General features: G+C 43.9%; 2 protein-coding genes across 2 annotated transcripts; both read right to left on the bottom strand.

Moving 5' to 3' along the window:
• Nucleotides 1–3,031: 3,031 nt before the first annotated feature.
• On the bottom strand, nt 3,032–3,964 carry LOC139649837 (olfactory receptor 11A1-like). Its single transcript, XM_071526339.1, has one exon. It carries the CDS (start codon nt 3,962–3,964, stop codon nt 3,032–3,034), a length of 933 nt encoding a protein of 310 aa, XP_071382440.1.
• Nucleotides 3,965–18,410: 14,446 nt separating this feature from the next.
• Nucleotides 18,411–19,343, bottom strand: LOC139649834 (olfactory receptor 11A1-like). Its single transcript, XM_071526338.1, has one exon. It carries the CDS (start codon nt 19,341–19,343, stop codon nt 18,411–18,413), a length of 933 nt encoding a protein of 310 aa, XP_071382439.1.
• Between the last annotated feature and the right edge of the window lie 714 nt (nt 19,344–20,057).

The following is a 20,057-nucleotide window of genomic DNA, read 5'->3' as shown; positions in this document are numbered from 1 at the left end:
GATGGAGGATGCAGAGCGTCTGGAAACGTCAAGGCTGAACAGAGTTAGCGTTCTATTTAAATATATTGTATGATAATATGGCGGAGTAATATTTAGTGATGAGGCTAGGTGTGCTGTCATGCTGATTTGATCACGTTCTAAATGTCTAGTTGACCAATCAGATCGCTTAGTCGGAACTACCTGTTGTATAATACATAATAGTAATAGTCCGTGTGTTGTTATATAGATCTGTTGCACCTGTTTTCTTTCGGGAAAGTATCAATTGGGATGTACTGCAATTCATTTTCATTTGGATTTTATTTGTTCAAAAAAGGTCTGTCCAGTAACCTGGAGCACTTTTTTATTTTGAGATTTGTTTGAGTGAGAGTGAGAGAAGATCCTGTAACCTGGTGCAGTTTTGTAGAAAATGTAAGTTATTAATAGTCAATGTTTTATTATGAACATACAATTGAATTTTAATTTTCCATTAAAGAAAAGTTACAAAAATGTTTGTGTATGCTGTTTATAGTTCTTAGAAAGAAAATCGGAATTGGCCAAAATCGGAATCGGCAGGTCAGACTTTTAAAAAATCGGAAATCGGAATCGGCCAAGAAAATTGCAATCGGTGCATCTCTAGTTACCACCACTCCCCGCATCAGGGCGCTTGAACAAAACAAATTGAAAACATAAAATAATACAGGATATGAAAACACTTCCCCAAAGAAATAAAAATAGCAAAAATAAATTGAATGCATGAAAGTTAAATAAAACAAAATGTAAAAAAAAAAAAATTATTAAAATGTATTTTGTGTGTTCAGATGCCCTGTGTGGACAAAGTCATGGAACCTTATGACAATCAGATTAAATGAACTACATTTTTCAGAGAGAAAACCTGTAAATCGGTCCAATTCGACTGGAACACAACAGGAGGGTTAACTCAAGATTAGCCGGGGGGGAAGGTGGCTAACATTCCTACCTCAAAATAGGTCAGTTGTAATATTTAAGTAACAGACCGTCTTAATTAGACTATTCCAACCTGAGAATCTAAGACCAGTCTAAGGCTTAGACTAGTCTTAAACTAGCTTTATGCAACCGGTGACCATATTTCACCGGTGAAATATGTTCTAAATGTGAACGTTCAATCAACGTCTTCAAATAGTCGGTGAAAAAACTTTAACTTTTGAGCCTGATTTGAACGTCTTTTCACCGGTGAACATAGTCATTTTTTAAACGTCTTTTCAGCGGAAAAATGCTCACTATACATTCTAATGTTTCAGTTTGAGGTGAGTCCTCTGAACACAGCACATAAAACATGGCTAGATTCACAACATGAAAACCATATCTAGGTCTTCAGTTTTCAGTACAGTCATAGTGAGGTTGTTGGCCTGCTTTCAGAATTCCTTGTTTCACATAATATGTCATCACATTGTGTAGGTGTTATCAGACACGTGCTGTATATAAATACAACTCAATAGAAATGACCAGAAGTAAGATTTAAAGTATTTTAAATGTATTACAATAAGTGATAAGATGCTAAGAAATTTGAATATGAACAATGAGTCAGTTACACAGCCTGTCCAGTGTGACCTGGAGAGTCTGGAACCTTGAGTAAGGAGTAACCCTGATCCCATTTCACTGCAGAGATGCAACCAGCTGAGTGTCTCAGTGCAGGTCAGTGAGGTTAGGACTGACAGCAAGTTTCATGCTATATAGTGATTAAAAACTGTCAATACACTGTAGTTAATAAACAGATCAGAGTCAGGTTCTGGGTTTAACTAAACAATTTTTAATGAACAATTGCACCTTAAACGTGTGAACAAACTCACCTTTTCACATTCAACACGTTATTTCTTTAAGTTAGCAGGTATCTGTAACTCCCTCCACTTATTTAAGACATTTAGCATTTTAATAGGCTTTTAACATTGGCAGGAGGGGGCACAATACACAAGAAAAATCAATTATATTTCATGCACGGACCCTTAATCAAGTTGTTTTAGTTGCCTAACCACAACCTTAACCCAAACCTTAACCAAGTTGTTTTAGTTGCCTAAACTTAACTTAGCCAACCTTTAGCTGAAAATGTTGTGTCCAATTCATTTAATTCACCCACTTAATGAAACTGGTGCCAAACTGGTGTTTTGTCACCTTGCACTAAATGTGAGCTGTTGTCATCCTGTGTGTCAGTGTGTACTCTAGTTCATTTTTAACGAGTGTTAATTCTTTGTGTTGTTTTCTTTTTTTTTTATATATATACCTCTGGTTTATGTAAAGTGTCACATGAAAAGTGAACCAGTCAAACTCCTGCTGTGGCATTTCTGTTGCCACTAGCTCTTTTTCTACAGATTATTAAAATAATTCATAAAGACATGCATATGTTTTTAATCTTGTTCCCGTTTAGTCTTAAAATAAACTTTAAATTGAACATAACTTCTTATTGGGTTTTGTTATATTAACCAAATAGTTGACATTTTCAGTTTAAAAAAAGTAATGACTAAATTGATAGTGTGATATTTACATCCATCCCTTATTTAACAGCCAAATCTATGAATGGATGACAGATGTTGAATTTTGACTGTTATTACTCACATTTTCTTATGTATATTATCTGTTTTCATTAGATTATTGATAAATGTATTGCGTTGACAGGATTATGACACTATCAGCTGCAAACTGTTTCTCCATTGTCTTGAGGAGTTGGAGTTCTCTTAATATTCCCTGGATCAATAAATGTTTGCATAATGATAATAATAATAATAATAATAATAATCATCATCATCATCATATGAAGGTTTCAAAATTGGTAAAGAAGTTTTTTACATTATCAGTTTTTATTACATGATTGAGATATGTGTTACATTAACAAGACACAAGATTATGATTTCTTACTTAAATGCTTTATTTCACAAATGGGAAGTTATTCTCAGTTGTGACAGCAGCAGACTGTGGTTGCACCCAGTGTGAGTGTGAAGCAGACTGGAGCTCACTCAGCCTTTCCTGGATCAATAAAGGTTTAAAGAACAACAACAATAATATGAAAAGTAAAAAAAAACAATCATCCCTCAGTTCTGCGGTAACACAGCAGTTTTTTCACCTGTTTAGAAATCTCTTGCATCTTCAGCCCATAAATCATCGGGTTGAACAGAGTTGTGATGATGGCGATCAAAATGGACATGACGGCGGGAACGATGGTGTCCACATCGGCTTGCAGTCGGTTGTGGACGAGCTCGAACACGGTGCAGACGGAGTAGTTCATGAAGATTAGGAGGTGAGGCAGGCAGGTCCGCACCGCCTTCCCTCTGACGGAGCCAGACTGCCGCAGGCAGACCAGCAGGATCCGGCCGTATGAAAACAGAACAAACACTATCGGCAGGAAGACGATCACCACGGTGCACAGCAAGCCGTACACGTCGTTAACCAGCGCGTTCCCGCAGCTCAGCTTCAGAAAGGAGTAGATGTCACAGTAGAGTCTGTCCAGTTGAAACCTGCAGAGCAGCAGCTGGCCGGCCAGCAGTGCCGCCACCGCCAGCAGGCCGGCCGGCAGCAGCCATGCCAGCAGCAGCAGCGCCGCTATGGCCGAGGGCGACACCAGTGTGGCGTACCGCAACGGCTCACAGATGGAAACGTAGCGGTCGAAGGCCATGACCGACAGCAGCATGAAGCCGGACCCGCCCAGGGAGTAGACGACAAACGCCTGACAGAGGCAGGCGGAGCGGGACACGACAGGACGCTCGGACAGGAAGTCAGAGAGCAGTTTGGGGTAGACGGCGGTGCTGCAGGCGAGCGAGTTCAGCAGCAGAGCGGCGATGAAGACATACATGGGCTTGTGGAGGCTCCGCTGGGAGCAGATGAGGAAGACGATGAGGGAATCTGTGAAGGAGGCAAAGATGTAGACTGTCAGGAACATGAAGAAGAAGACATATTTGCGTTTGTAGAGTCTGGTGTGACCTGCCAGAGTCAGATAGGTCTCGTTAAACCCCTCCGTCATCCTGGATGTCTTCATGTCCGAGAAATATTAGACTCAAACAACAGGAGCAGAGGTGCAAACATGAAACATGCAGGAATATTATATCAGTAAACACACACTGTCTCTATTAAAAACACTGTGGATCAGTTGTGAAAGGTAAAGGCCGACATTTCAGCCATGGAGCCTGAAAAAGTAGATTGTTATCTTTTGTAAGGAATGACAACAACAGAGACATGAACATTTTCATCTAAAATAAATTCAGCAAGATGAAGGTTGAGTAGGAAAAGTGGATCAGACATTTCTAATCATCCAGTGTGAATGTTTCAAACACTTCCACACAACTGCTCAGTGTTTCCTCTGAGCAGACGCTGATCCGTCTGTCAACAGTCGACTGGTTTTATCCCACAGTTTCCATCCTCCATGGATCTCATTAGACACTCAACCAGCAACTGACAACAACAGCAACTTTATTCCCAACAGTTTCCTCATTGTCACAGTTTGACATTTGTCCATCAAGCCTGAGAATTTGGAAAATGCGTTTCCCCAGGTTGCAGGCAAAACTTCATGAAATGAGTCTGAACTGTGAAGCTCAGCCTCCATGTTTCTGACAGGAATACTGCTCAGATCAGGTTCCTCCACCAGTAAAGGATTATGTGCCAACAGCAGGAATTGTTCTGGATATTTCTACTTGTTGGTCACTATAAAGTTTCTGAATAAACACCAACACAACTGAGTAATAACTGAGTAATTTAGTGGACTTAATCAACTCTAGTGGCTTCCATACATGTTGCTTTTCCTGCTGTTGCAGCTATCACACCGGGCTCTCATAATCTGTCCAACCTATTTCTTTTAAACACACTACCACCGAACAAATGAGAGCCTCCATACCCCAACAACAAAACTAAGAGCGCCCCCCCGTGGACAAAATAAAACACTATCAAATTACAACATAAACACATCACATGCCATAAGCCATGAACATTACAACCCTCCTTTCCTTACTTTTCTTTTCTTTTTCTTTTTTTTAAACAGTAACTGTTAGCCAGTTCAACTCAAATCTTTTTTTTTTTTTTAGCATTACACCTTTCAGTCCGTTCACATTATTCAAAGTCAGTGAGGTATGTTTGTCCTGACTGGATATCTACGAACAGGTGACCGTGACCCAGGGGGGTCAGGGGCCAAGGGCTCTGGGGTTTGTTCAGGATGAAATCCAGTCCATGACATCTTGTACGCCATCCATGACTTTCCACTTACATGACTGAGAGTGGTGATTTTCAACCACCGGTAGAGTCTTAAAGTGGGATGAGTTTCTGGTGATGACATGGTCATTGCATTTGGCTGTCACCATGGAACCTTTGACAGCGATGACCCTGTATGGGAGAGGATTGTAGGCAGAGCATAGCTTCCCTTCCTTCCTTTGACGACACAGGACAATGTCGTCCACTTTTAGAGCCAAGGGAGCAACATGGCGCGTTCTGTCAGCATTGTGTTTCATCCTGTTCTTTGCCACCGCATCCGCTTGTCGTGGCTTTGCATCAGTCCGAGACTGGAAGGGAAGAGGAGAGTCAGGCAGCTTGATTCTGAGGGGCCTACCAAATAGCACATCAGCAGGAGCCAGCCCAGTCGAGCAGTGAGGCGTGGCACGGTACTTGCGGAGGAACGCATACAGAATCTGTTTCCATGGACGACCTTCAACATGGGCAGCACGTATAGTCTTTTCAAGAGTACGCATGAAGCGTTCGGCCTCTGCATTGACCTGCGGCCACAGTGGAGTTATCTTCCTATGTCTGAAACCCAAGTATGTAGCGAAGTCTGCAAATTCCGTGCTCTGGAAGGGCGGGCCATTATCTGTTTTGACCACAAGTGGAATTCCTAATGTAGAGAATATTTTGTCAAGTTTAGGAATTGTGGCTCTGGCTGATGTGGACTGTAGAATCTCAACCTCTGGATACCTGGAGTATTCATCAATGACCACCAAAAGGTAATCACCAGAGGGGAACGGACCACAAAAATCCACACCGTTTTCCCACGGTGATGATGGCAGCTCAGACATGAGGTTCATGTGTGTGACTGGGCACAACAGCCTGACATGGGATGCAGCCAGCTATCATGCTTTCTACCTGGCTGTCAATGCCAGGGAACCAGACTTTCTCTCTGATCAACTTCTTAGTCTTGACCACCCCCTGGTGCCCTTCGTGTGCCAGTGAAATTGCCCTGATGTGTAAAGAATAAACGATCCTTGTGCCCCGTAGTACAGTGTCATCAGTAGCGGTGACTGTCAGTTCATCTTTGATCTTTTTGAATGACATGAGAGCAGTGACATCAACTCCGTGAGCGAAATCCTGCTTCCCACACAGTGACCCCCACCAGCCTTCTTTGATGAGTCGAATGACTTCGCGCAGAGTGGGGTCAGCCTTTGTCACATCCTGAATTTCAGCCAGTGTCATTGCCTTAGGGACAGCATTTGCAGTGACAAAGTTCACGTATGCTTCCGCTTGTCTTTCAGCGTTCGAAGCGTCCTGAGAGATACACGATACTTATGCAGGGTGGCGTGACATATAGTCTGCCGGGTTATCCTTACCAGACTTGTAACGGACTGTGTAGTTGAAGGCTGCAGACGTAAACTCCAGCATTCTCTACGAGCAGGTGGCTTGGATTTGGGGTTGTTGAAGATCCATTCCAAAGGTTTGTGATCACTGACAAGGATAAAGGGTGCTCCGTACAGGTATATGTGAAAATGTTCACAGCCCCACACAATGGCAAGAGCTTCACATTCTGTTTGTGAATATTTTCGTTCAATGGGGGACAGTGCTCTACTTGCATAGCTTATCACTCTAGCCATTTCATTAGGGCCATTTCTTTGTGCCAATACGGCCCCAAGACCTACTGGGCTTGCATCAACTACCAGTTTGGTTAGTTTGTGTGGGTCAAAGTAGTTCATCACAGCATCACTTGTCAGACTTTGTTTCATCTCATTAAGGGCACTCTAATTTGCCATGCCAAGAAGACTGCGGACCTCACTGGCATTGGTTGGGGCAGCAGCGTCATGAAGCGCCTGAACCTTCTTGGGATCAGGAGAGAATCCTCCATCCGAGAATGTATATCCGAAGAAGTCCAGAGTGGTTCGTGCGTATGAGCACTTGGCCTTGTTGAGAGTCAGGTTCTTTTCCTTCAGGTGCTGAAACGTTGCCGTAAGGGCTTGATCATGGGCAGCCCGTGTTTCACCAAACACCAAACTGTCATCACTTAGGTTGATAACTCCTGGGATGCCATCCAGGGCTTGATGGATGGCATTTTGGATCATGTCTGCGGCTGAGGAAACTCCAAAACTCAGTCGACTGGAATAACATCTTTTCTTATGTGCAACTTGACTTGAAAGTCATTCAATTTGCCCACCCCGTGAAAGAGGTCAGCATAATCAGTGAGGAGATCATCTACTGCTTTCACTTCTGTCTGGTTTGAGGTTGTTGTGGGCTGCACTGGCTGTTGTGGAGATGTGTGAAGTGCGTTGGCAACTTTGACCAATCCCAGTTGAGTGGCAGTGTCATAGCCAAGTAAATTGCCATTATTGCCCTGCAGCACATTGAACGTTGCAGTTGTGAACCATGACTTGGATTCCACTAGCGAGGTGAATTTTCCAATGGCAGGCAGTGGGATGCGGGAGCCATAAGGAAAGATGGGATTTGGTGCATTTGGTGAGTAGGGGCTTACATCTCAAACTCTGATAAGTTGCTTCATCAATGATATTCGCAGATGCCCCTGTATCAAGCATCACAGTTACATTGCAGTCACTGACCTTTATCTTTGCATGTGGGAGCTTTGCTTTTGGTTGGGGAAACTGTGTAACGATACTCCTCAGAAGACTCTGTGTCCACATTATTTGTTGCTTGAGATGTGATGCCCCTACTCACCAAATGCGCAGTTCCCATCTTTCCTGAAGAGGTTCGCTAACGCTTCAGTTTAGCATCTAAAACAGTTTGGTTCAGGTTAGCTTGCTCATGGTTCAATAAATGAAAACTTGTTGTCATGAGTTGAGAATTGAACCTGGGTTGTTGGGCCATCCGCCCCCCTGACCTCCACACCCTTACTTACGTCAAACTACTTCCTGTTTCTAGTCCTGTCTCCTCCACTTGATGCTTTTTCCTGGTCCATGTAGTGTTTGGATGTGGTGGAAGTCTTAGTCAAACTTGTTCATTCCCCACTGCTGCCTTTATGTTGAAGTGCCCTTGAGCAAGGCATCCACCACCCTTTGGAGTGGCCACTCAAGCCAGCCCACAAGATGTTAAGCTAGCTGACAAAGGAGACAGTATTTTCAGTATTGGACCCAAGTGCAGAGAACAGACAAGAGGCAGTGGAACAGTTCAACAGGTTTATTTGAACCACAGGAAATACTGGAACAGGCAGGGAAGTAGAATACCTAACATATAGTTAGGTATTCTACTTCCCTGCCTGTTCCAGTACCAAAATACCAAATACCAAAAAGTAACAAAATACTTTAAGAAAATAATGCACCGCGCCGTGACAGGACGCGCCGTGACAGGATGTGCCCCTTCAGGACCGCGGACAGCCTGCACAGGACTGATTTCTCTGTGGTTGCGGCCACCTTACTGTTCATTCTGACCAGTACATGGTGATCCCGCAAGCGCAGAAAGAAATGCTGGAGCGCTAAGAAGATAGTTCTCAGCTCTAGCACATTTATATGCTGGGATGCCCAGGACCCAGTCGAGCACCCGCTCACGCCCCAGCCCTCGTGCACCATGCCCCAGCCATTCAGGGACATCTCTGCTGAGATTAGCTGACGGAAGGTCACCACACCAAATGTGCTGCCCCCCGCAACATTGCCCAGGCTCTCCCACCAGCAGAGGGCCACACAAAGTCTCCGACTTACTGACACTTTGGTCAACAAGGACGTCTGTTGGGCCAGGCCCAAGCCCAGGAAGCACCTCTGTACAGGACGCATGTGCAAGAGACTTAACGGAACTACCTGAACCATTGCTGCCATTAGACCCATGAGGTGAAGACACAGCATCCAGCTGGCTTTCGCCCCCGGCCGGAAATAGGAGAGGCCTCTGAGAGCCTCCTACCTCTCCAGAGTCAGTCAGTATTGCAGCCCTGGAGTCCATTACCATGCCAAGAAACTGCATTGTCTGGGAGTGCTCCAATCTGCTCTTCTTCGAGTTCAGGTGAAGGCCCAAGCCCAGAATATGCTCTAGGTAATTCTCCTGGACATGTGCTCTGTGTGGGTGCAGATCAGCCAGTCGTCCAGATAATTTAGGACCCTCAGCCCCTGCTGCCGCAGGGCTGCAAGGACTGCATCCATACACAGGGTGAAAGGGTGGGGTGCCACGGAGATGCGAAAGGGGAGGACACAGGACTCAAGGTGTTGCCCTCGAATGCAAACCTCAGAAACTGCCTTGCTCCACCTCTTTGATTGCTGCTTTCTCCAAGAGGGAAGTCAGTTCCACATGCAACACCTCCCTGTGCTGTGGGTCTGACATAGATAGAGAATATAGAGAAGGTAGCCACCATTGTTAGGGGAGGGCTGCAACAAAACTGTAACCGGTAGCCCTTGGTCATGGTGGAAAGGATCCAGGGGCTCGCCCCCATTGCTAACCATGCTGTGCGGTGGTCTGAGAGGGAGAAATGACAGGCTGGGCTCAGGACACCATCAGGAGCGAGGTGGCTGCTTTGGACCCCACAACCTGGAGCTCTGCCATCTTTCTTTGCCTGTTGAGACTTATGCGTACGAAATGTCTCAAGTTGAGGCCTGAGGTCCCCTGGGCCCCAGTGTGGCTGCTCCAGGGAGTCCCGGGATTGAACCACTTTTGCCTGGCGGCCACCCTGGCATCAGCCAAACATGCCTGACACCTGAAATGCACAGTGATTGGCCTCTTGGGCCTGCGGCTACCTGCCGCCTGCCCATCCCAGACCAGCGGTGTGCAGCTGCAGGGGCAACAAACTGTTTCTGTACTATTTCCTCAAAGTCTGGTAGGCACCACTGTTGGGTGTCATCCTCAAACTGCAAGAGTGCATGTTAACATCAAGCTCTCTAGCTGCCTTGCTTATAATAGCTGGCCATCCACCCATAGGCCCATGGGTTAGCCGAAGACACAACGCTCACAGTATAATCATACCGGTGTCAGTATGTTATATTGAAAAAATAGTAAAAAACCGAGCTTTCTGTCAGCAGTTATTTTTGGATTCTTCTGGCTCTCATGGATGCTTACACCGGTTTAGAAGGTAGTGCATCTTTGGGAAAAATTGTTCCTATCCAAATAGAACACAACTATTGACAGAAAGCTTGGTTGTTTACAATTTTTTCAAGATAACATACTGACTTCGGTTTTATCATACTGTTGTTGTCACTACCAGCGTTGTGTCTTTGGCTAGCAAAGTTATGGTTTCTACGAATAGGGATCATGACGAAAACATGTTATTGGGGCCCAGGGTTCAAAATACCAAACTATTCCTTTAACAACATGTACATTGAGGATATTTTGGACCAGATGACTGTGGTCGCTCACACTTGGATAGTCCAGTGCTGATACTCAACTTCATTTCAAGTGTCTATAATCTGTCACTAAAAAGTCTGCATAGCTTGTGATACTCATGCTTGTGTGAAAAGTCTCTATAGATCTTCAGTGCCTGTGCTAGGGTTAATGTGAGGGTTAGGGTGAGAAATACTCTAATGTTAGTGTCAGGGTTAGGTTTGTATGTAGCTATCCTATGACTCTCTACCAACCTGATCTCACACAAAAACATGAAATGAACATGACTTGTCAACACCAAATAATGGTTACATGAAGGAGACGCGATTACAAACAGGAAGTTGCAGTTGCAATTGAAGTAGCTCAGTGGACAGTCAGGGTGTTGTGATCGGTTGGTGGATGGACCGATGAGTTTGACTTTAATGCCGATGGGAGTTCAATTCCCGGCTTGTATGAAGGAAATTTCTAGTGTGAGTCAAATTTAACATTTTTAGCGAAAGGTTTTCTTATTTAACCATGACCAAAGCCTTTCCCTAACCTTAACCAAGTTGTTTTAGTTGCCTAAACTTAAGTTAGCCAAGCTTTAGATGAAAATGTCTTGTCCAATTAAATTAATTCACCCACTTCATGAAATTGGTGCCAAACCAAATCTGTAGCCACAGCTTATCAAGTCCGCATGCTCAGACTGGATTTCTTGTTCTTGTCTTCCTGCATCAGACTCTCTGCTGCACAGCGCCTCCCAATGACAGACTGGAGGACCAGAGACATGTTGACACTGGAAACTGATTCATTGTAGAACTAGAACTTTCACCTTGCACTAAATGTGAGCTGTTGTCATGTGTCCTGTGTGTCAGTGTGTACTCTAGTTCTTTCATTATTTTCTTATTTTGCATTTTCATTTTTAAGGAGTGTAAATTCTTTGTGATGTTTTAAATTTTTTTTTTATATACTTTTTATATACTTTATATATATTTTTTTATACTTATATACTTTATATACTTTTTGTTTAGTTTTAAATTAAACCTTAAATAAAACAGAATATAAAGTAACTTCCCATTAATATAATAACACTTTACTTCAAAAGCGTCATAATCCTGTTAATGTACAGAATGTAAATTTTCCTTCAGTGGAGTAACAGTTACCTGTCATTAGGGACTAGGGCGACTATGATAGGACGATTTTGAAAAACGTCACAGGAAGCCAGAAGCTCTGTCACGGCTCTGTTCGTTCGTCCGTCTGAAGCTCTGTCACAAATTGACAATTTTATCCAGTTCTAAGCCACATCCTTATCTACTCTTTTGGATCCTGGTTGTTTTTACCTATATGTTTGAACATGGTAAAAGTTTTACGTCTCCCAGTTGGGACAGCCTGCCGCGCAAATGGACTTGCTGCTAGCACCGGCTTGTTTTTAGCACAGGAGCTAGCTTGCCAACGGGGACTGCAGATAACATCACTGCTATTTTACGCCATCAACATGCCCTGTGAAAACTGTCTGCTGCTTACAATAACAGAGAGGTTACTAACCTCAAAGAAGATATCCGTAGGCTCTCTGCGGAGCTACGGAAGAAGGACTCCATGCTTTCCAGTTATATGGACATGGCAGCCACTCAGGCTAGGAGGATTTCGGCTATGAACTCCGCCATCTCGGATACCATTCTGTGGGATCCAGTATGCCCTCGGCCATCCTCTTGCTCGACCCCCAATCCACAGGCCACCTGGTCGGAGGTGGTGGTCAGGGGAGGAAGGAAAGGGGGGTGGGCGGTCGTTTCTCCCCCACCACTCCACCTGTCAAATCGCTACACAACGCTGCCAGACGAAGCTCCGGACCACCCAGGTGATGCTGGTGAAACCTGCCCAGCTCCAGACCGTGTCTCCACTGGAGCGTCTCCCGATCCTGCTCACTGTCCAGCAGCGTCTGCTCCTGCTTCTGCTCCTGCTCCTGCTAGATCCAGCGGTGGCAGATCCTCTGTCAAAGCTGCGTCGCACACCTCTGCTGTCACTGCCCCTGCGGCGATAAACATTCTGCCGTGCTCTCTGGATCGTGGCCAGCAGTGTCCACCGTTGGGCAGGACTGGAAGGTCCTCCGGTTGTTGTTTTCCGGTGTCAACAGCTCCTCCCATCCACCTGGTAGACCAGAGCCATCCAGTCAGGCAACACGACAGTCTCCCCCCAAACCCGAGGGGCGTGAAACATGGAAGGGGCCCAGACGTCGCCCTCACTCTCAGGAGACTCACCACCAACCACTGGCTGCTCAGCTTGGACCTCCATCTGTGCTCGTTGTCGGCTCATCCATGGTTCGACACATCACCCTGCCTGCGGCTAAAACCTTCTGCTACCCGGGTGCCCGAGTCCAGGATATAGACTCCAAAATCCCACAGCTGCTGGATCAAAACCCATCTGCTTCAACCGTTGTCATCCATGTGGGAATTAACGACCTCCGGAATAAACAGTCGGAGACACTTAAAGACGACTTCACGAACCTTATTGACATACTTTTACAATCAGACCGCTGGTTCATCATCTCCGGCCCGCTGCCCTGTCCCAGCTTTGGAGACGTCAAATTCAGCCGTGTCCGTCAACTTCATACATGGCTCAAGGGATAGTGCTGCTCGCTTAGCGTACCGTTTGTTGACAACTTTATTACCTTCTTCAACCGCCCATACCTCTTCAGACATGATGGAGTACATCCAAATTCTCACAGATCACGTCTTCTCGCCATGAACATGGAACTTGCATTAAACTCCTCCAACGCACTACGAAACTGATGTTTGGTGAGTCCGATTCATTATACTAATGACTGTCACTCTGCTACACAAATTCCTGTAATTATAAGTCATAGACACAGACCCTGTAATCTCTCTGTAACATACAGGAATCTAAACAATTTATTACTGGTTCGGACTCCAATTATCAATCCCCCACAAAGCCATGCACCTCGAACAATAAAAATGGCTTTATTAAACGTCAGGTCGCTAACGAGTAAGTCATTTTTAGTTAATGATCTTATAAGTACACATAACCTAGACTTCACCCTACTGACCGAGACCTGGCTGGATAGAAATGGCACAGCCACGCTCATTGAGACTGCACCTCCTAACTTCAAGTTCATCCATACCACTAGATCTGATAAGAGAGGCGGTGGAATAGCTGCTGTCTTCTCTGATATATATAGCTGCAAGGGAATCTCCCTCGGGGAATTCACATCTTTTGAATACCTTGCTGTATCTATACTCTGTCGTGCTGCGATTTTAATAATTACTGTCTAACGGCCACCAAAATCGAAATGTGGCTTTCTTGATGAACTCTCTGAGCTACTGTCCAAGGTCTCCACTGACTACTATTGTTTAATTATCTCAGGTGACTTTAATATTCACGTTGACAATCAAACAGACCCTGATGCCAGAAATGAATTAGCCTACTGGAGGCAATTGACCTCAGCATGTTTCTGGCCCCACCAATAAGGGGCATACTCTGGACTTGGTCATCAAAAGGACTTAATATTTCCGTAACCCGTGTCATGGATGTTGCTATCTCAGATCACTGTTGCATATTATTTGATGTGTCTGCTTTTCCTGTACAACAGAAGGGTACTCGAACAATCAAAAAACGTACCATTGATAATAACGCAATTGAAACCTTTAAGAAAACTGTAAATGAGTTACCGTTGTTCATGGCATCACCAACTGAGGATCCTGTGAACAACTTCAACTCAAAAGTATGAAATATCATTGACAGCATTGCATCTGTTAAAACTAAAAACATAAAAAAACAAAAATCCCCCTGGAGAAATGGAGTGGTTGTCAGGCAGTTTAAGAGAAAGTGCAGAACGACAGTGGAGAAAGACAAAACTTCAGGTTCACTATGAAATCTACAAGGATAGACTGAGTTACTATAACAAAGAAATTAAACAGGCCAGAGAATCCTGCTTCTCTAAAATAAAAAAAATTAATGAAAATATCAACAATAGTAATGTGCTCTTCTCTACTGTTGATCGATTTATTAATCCACCATATCCAACCCCATCAGAGATGCTGTCCACTAAAAAAAAAAATTCTCCAGGAATATTACTTGTGCCATGTCTCATTTTGACCCTCTAGACCTACAACAACTAGACAATTTTGTTGGGCAGCTCAGGTCCTCCACCTGCTGCTTGGATCCTCTCCCTACCACATTTTTTAAAACTGTTTTTGACTGCTTAGCACTTGAGGTATTGGAAATGATTAACTGCTGTCTTTGCTTAAAACAGCTGTCATTAAACCACTTCTGAAAAGTAACCTTGATGCAACAGTTATTGCTAACTATAGGCCCATCTCCAACTTACCTTTCCTCAACAAAATACTACAATACAACAGTTTTTCTCAGCTTAATAACTACTAACATCAAACAGCCTTCTAGACACTTATCAATCTGGTTTTCGATCCCACCATAGCACAGAAACAGCACTTATCAAAGTTGTGAACGATCTGCATATAAACACAGACTCCAATAAACTATCTGTTCTTGTGCTCCTGGATCTCAGTGCTGCTTTCGACACTGTTGACCATGTCATTTTACTACAGAGGTTAGAAAAATGGGTCGGCCTATCCGGCCCCGGGTCTAAACTGGTTCAGATCCTACCTACTGGACAGGCAGTTCTTTGTGTCCATTGGCGACTTTGCCTTGGAAAGAATGAATATTATGTGTGGAGTACCCCAAGGTTCGATTCTTGGACCACTACTGTTTAATCTGTATATGCTCCCACTCGCACGTTATACAGAAACACAAAATAAACTACCATTATTATGCAGATGATTCACAACTGTACATCCCTATCCCACGATGACCTAGATCCCATACATTCCCTAACTCAGTGTATTGATGATATGAATCTATGGATGTCACAGAACCTTTTACAACTGAACAAAGATAAAACAGAAATACTCATCTTTGGTGCAAAGGCTAAGAGACAGAAAATTGCAGCTCATCTCAGTTCCCTGTCTCTGGAGAGCAAAAGTGAAGCTAGAAATCTGGGTGTAGTCCTAGACGGCGATCTAAATTTTAAGAGCCATATCAATCACAAGATCAGCCTTCTACCATCTAAAAAGATTGAGGGGCTTTCTATCAAAATCAGACTCTGAGAAATTAATTAATGCATTTATAACAAGTAGACTAGATTACTGTAATGGTCTTTTCACCGGCCTCCCAAAATCAGCTGTGCGGCGACTACAGTTAATTCAAAATGCAGCGGCGCGCGTTCTCACGGGAACTAACTATTTTGCACTTGTTGATGCATATTGCATATGCATACTGGAATTGGAATGCAGAGCGGAAACCTTTCTCCCCTCTCAGGCAAGATGACCGCGCCTCTGTCTTCGGCTGCTTGTCGTCGCCTGTTGCCGCCTCTGTTTGTCCTGGCTCTGTTCATGTCTTTGTGTATGCATGTTGTGCAAGCCACTATCGTCTATGATCGCCAAACACTACTGAATATTCGAGCTTCTGTTGTGGACTTAAGCTGAGGATTCTTGCTCGCTCTCCCTCGACACCGGCTTACCTTTTCCAGCTCCGCGATGTTGGACCTGGAAGGCTATGTTGCTCCATTCCTTGGTGTTCCCTGGAGACGAGGTACGCCTTTCTTCGACCGATTACCCCGGACACAGACCTGGACATCAGGATCTGTGAAGCGCGGTGGGGTAGTCGTCCAGAACCTCCGCCCTCTGGCGTGGGTACCGTTGTCGGATTATGAATCTGCTGCTGCTCCAGTCAAAATGGCTTTGATCAACGCAAGATCTCTATCCAATAAGACTTTTACTCTTTTTTTTTTCAACATCTGTTTATTGGTATTTTAGTCAACAAACAGTAAACAGTGTATACAAATTATATAAAGGATTTAAAAAAAAAAAAAAAAAGCAGTACAGAGTGTATACACAGACAACCACACAGTAAAAAATATATAAATAAATAAATTAAAATAAAATAAATAAATACATAATAATAATAAATAAATATACAAAAATAAAAATAAAATAAAAACAATTATTATGACACATACAAAACATATACAGTATAAGACTTTTACTCTTAATGACTTTTTCTCCGCCCATGGATTGGATTTCATGCTGGTGACGGAAACTTGTCTTAACGTTGGTGAGCTTGCTCCACTTGTTGAACTCTGTCCTATTGACTGTAACTTTTTTAGCATGCATGGGGGTCTAGCTGTGTTTAAGAAGCATTTCAATTTCCGCCTGGTAAACTCTGATCATTTCTCCAGCTTCAAGGTGCAATTAATTAAAGTAGGCCTGGTCAATCCCCTTTTAATTGCTCTTGTGTATCGTCCACCAAGAATGCATAAAGAATTTATTCCACAATTTTGAGACTTTCTTTCAAATACCATGCCTAACTTTGATAGAGTCCTGATTCTTGGTGACTTTAATATTCATGTTTGTTGTCCCTCTAAGCCTCTTGTGAGTGAATTTATGCATGTGGTTGAATCTTCTAATCTTGCTCAGTTTACTACTGGCCCTACTCACAAGCTAGGCCATACACTCGACCTAGTCTTATCGTTTGGTTTTCCGATTTGCAATATGGAAATAATTGATGCTTGTCTGTCGGATCATAGTGTTGTTGTATTTGATTCATTCCTGCCTTTCTCACCTACTAAATCTCAGCTCCCTGTACGTTGCTCTCGTTACATTAACTCTTCGACTGCCAATAAATTCTCAGAGGCCCTCATAGCTGCTCCCAATACATGTACTATTGAGGCTTCTCCTCCCCATCTCAACACTGATGAACTTATTTCCTTATTTAACACCACCTGCTCTTCTATTCTGGATTCTGTTGCCCCCCTTAAATTGAAAAATCCTAAACCTAAAGGTTTGCCTTGGCTTAATGACACCACCAGAGCCCTAAAGAGGGAGTGCAGAAAAGCAGAGCGGAAGTGGAAGTGTGATAAACTTCAATCTCAGGGGTGACCGCGCCTTCGCTGTTGCAGCCCCTAGACTGTGGAACAGCATCCCCCTGTCTGTCAGATCTGCCCCCGCTCAAAACACACTTTTATTCTTTAGCGTTTGGATCCTCCTGATGTAGTTTGATATGTGCCTGATTTGTCTGATCTGTACCCATGCGCTGTGTGTGTTGGTGTTTTTGTTTTTAGTCTTTTAGTGTGATTTTACTGCCTGCTCTGGTTTGTACAGCACTTTGGTCAACGTGAGTTTTTTTTAAATGTGCTTTAGAAATAAATCTGACTTGACTTGACTACTGTATTGTCTTTTTATGTAAAGCACATTGTGTTGCCCTGTGTATGAAATGTGCTGTATAAATAAATTTGACTTGACTTGACTTAATGTCAAAACTTCTTTCTTGTTAATCTTTTCTTACATCATTGTTTTTGTTTACATGGTTTATATTCATCCCTTAGTTAACAGCCAAATACATGAATGGATGACAGGTGTTGAATTTTGACAGTTATTATTCACATTTTTATGAACATCATCTATGTTTTCATTAGATTATTGTGTTGATAGGATGATGACACTATTAGCTGCAAGTTGTTATTAGTCTAATGGTTTATTTCATAAATGGGAATGTTAATACATAAGCAGTTGTGACAAACAGCAGCACACTGGCTGTACTGGTCAGATCCCAGTGTGACTGTGTTGAGCTGCTGAGTGGATCAATAAAGATTCAAATAATAATGATGATAACAATATGAAGGTTTAAAAATCATTACGCAGTTCTCTAGTAACACAACAGGTTTTTCACCCCTTCAGAAAGCAACTTATATATATATTATCCATGTTTTTGTTACTATGTTTTATTACATGACAGGAAACAGGACTCTATTTACTTAATGCTTTATTTCATAAATGGGAAGGTATTATCAGTTGTGACAGACAGCAGCAGACTGTGGTTGTGAAGCAGAGTGGAGCTCACTCAGCCTTTCCTGAATCAATAAAGGTTTAAAGAACAACAGCAATATGAAAGCAATATGAAAGCTTAAAAAATCATCCTTCAGTTCTGCGGTAACACAGCAGTTTTTTAACCCGTTTAGAAATCTCCTGTGTCTTCAGCCCGTAAACCACCGGGTTGAACAGAGTTGTGATGATGACCATCAAAACGGACATGACGCCGGGAACGGCGACATCTGCATCGGCCTGCAGTCGGTTGTGGACGAGCTCGAACACGGTGCAGACGGAGTAGTTGATGAAGACGAGGAGGTGAGGCAGGCAGGTCCGCACCGCCTTCCCTCTGAAGGAGCCGGACTGCTGCAGGCAGACCACTAGGATCCGGCTGTATGAAAACACAACAAACGCTATCGGCAAAAACACAATCATTGCGTTGCAAAACAAGCTGTACATGTTGTTCACCAGCGTGCTCCCGCAGCTCAGATTCACAAAGGAGTAGATGTTGCAGTAGAGTCTGTCCAGTCGAAACCTGCAGAGCCGCAGACGGCCGGCCAGCAGTGCCCCCCCCCCCAGCAGGCTGGCCGGCAGCAGCCAGGCCAGCAGCAGCAGCGCCGCTACGGCCGAGGGCGACACCAGTGTGGCGTACCGCAACGGCTCACAGATGGAAACGTAGCGGTCAAAGGCCATGACTGACAGCAGCATGAAGCCGGACCCACCCAGGAAGTAGACGACAAACGCCTGGCAGAGGCAGGCGGAGCGGGACACAACAGGACGCTCGGACAGGAAGTCAGAGAGCAGTTTGGGGTAGACGGCGGTGCTGCCGGCAAGCGAGTTCAGCAGCAGAGCGGCGATGAAGACATACATGGGCTTGTGGAGGCTCCGCTGGGAGCAGATGAGGAAGACGATGAGGGAGTCTGTGAAGGAGATGAAGATGTAGACTGTCAGGAACATGAAGAAGAAGAGATATCGGAGTTTGTTGAATCTGGCGTGACCTGCCAGAGTCAGATAGGTCTCGTTAAACCCCTCCGCCATCCTGGATGTCTTCATGTCCGAGAAATATTAGACTCAAACAACAGAAGCAGAGGTGCAACCATGTAACATTCAGGAATATTACATCAGTAAACACACACTGTCTCTATTAAAAACACTGTGGATCAGTTGTGAAAGGTAAAGGCCGACATTTCAGCCATGGAGCCTGAAAAAGTAGATTGTTATCTTTTGTAAGGAATGACAACAACAGAGACATGAACATTTTCATCTAAAATGAATTCAGCAAGATGAACATTGATTAGAAAAAGTGGATCAGACATTTCAAATCATCCAGTGTGAATGTTTCAAACACTTCCACACAACTGCTCAGTGTTTCCTCTGAGCAGACAGTGATCCGTCTGTCAACAGTCGACTGGTTTTATCCCACAGTTTCCATCCTCCATGGATCTCATTAGACACTCAACCAGCAACTGACAACAACAGCAACTTTATTCCCAACAGTTTCCTCATTGTCACAGTTTGACATTTGTCCATCAAGCCTGAGAATTTGGAAAATGCGTTTCCCCAGGTTGCAGGCAAAACAGACCCAGAAAACTTCATGAAATGAGTCTGAACTGTGAAGCTCAGCCTCCATGTTTCTGACAGGAATACTGCTCAGATCAGGTTCCTCCACCAGTAAAGGATTATGTGCCAACAGCAGGAATTGTTCTGGACATTTCCACCTGTTGGTCACATGAAAAGGTTGGCTAACCTTCC

This window comes from Centroberyx affinis, unplaced genomic scaffold, assembly GCF_046629955.1.
Source record: "Centroberyx affinis isolate AG114_WGS23_722 - 3 ecotype Tasmania unplaced genomic scaffold, CSIRO-AGI_Caff_v1 ptg001403l_1, whole genome shotgun sequence".
NCBI lineage: Eukaryota > Metazoa > Chordata > Actinopteri > Beryciformes > Berycidae > Centroberyx > Centroberyx affinis.
This window is presented reverse-complemented; position numbering and strand designations above follow the sequence as displayed.

What these genes read in the sequence shown, in the direction of transcription:
- LOC139649837 (XM_071526339.1), bottom strand. Translation starts at nt 3,964, where the DNA reads ATGACGGAGGGGTTTAACGAGACCTATCTGACTCTGGCAGGTCACACC.
- LOC139649834 (XM_071526338.1), bottom strand. Translation starts at nt 19,343, where the DNA reads ATGGCGGAGGGGTTTAACGAGACCTATCTGACTCTGGCAGGTCACGCC.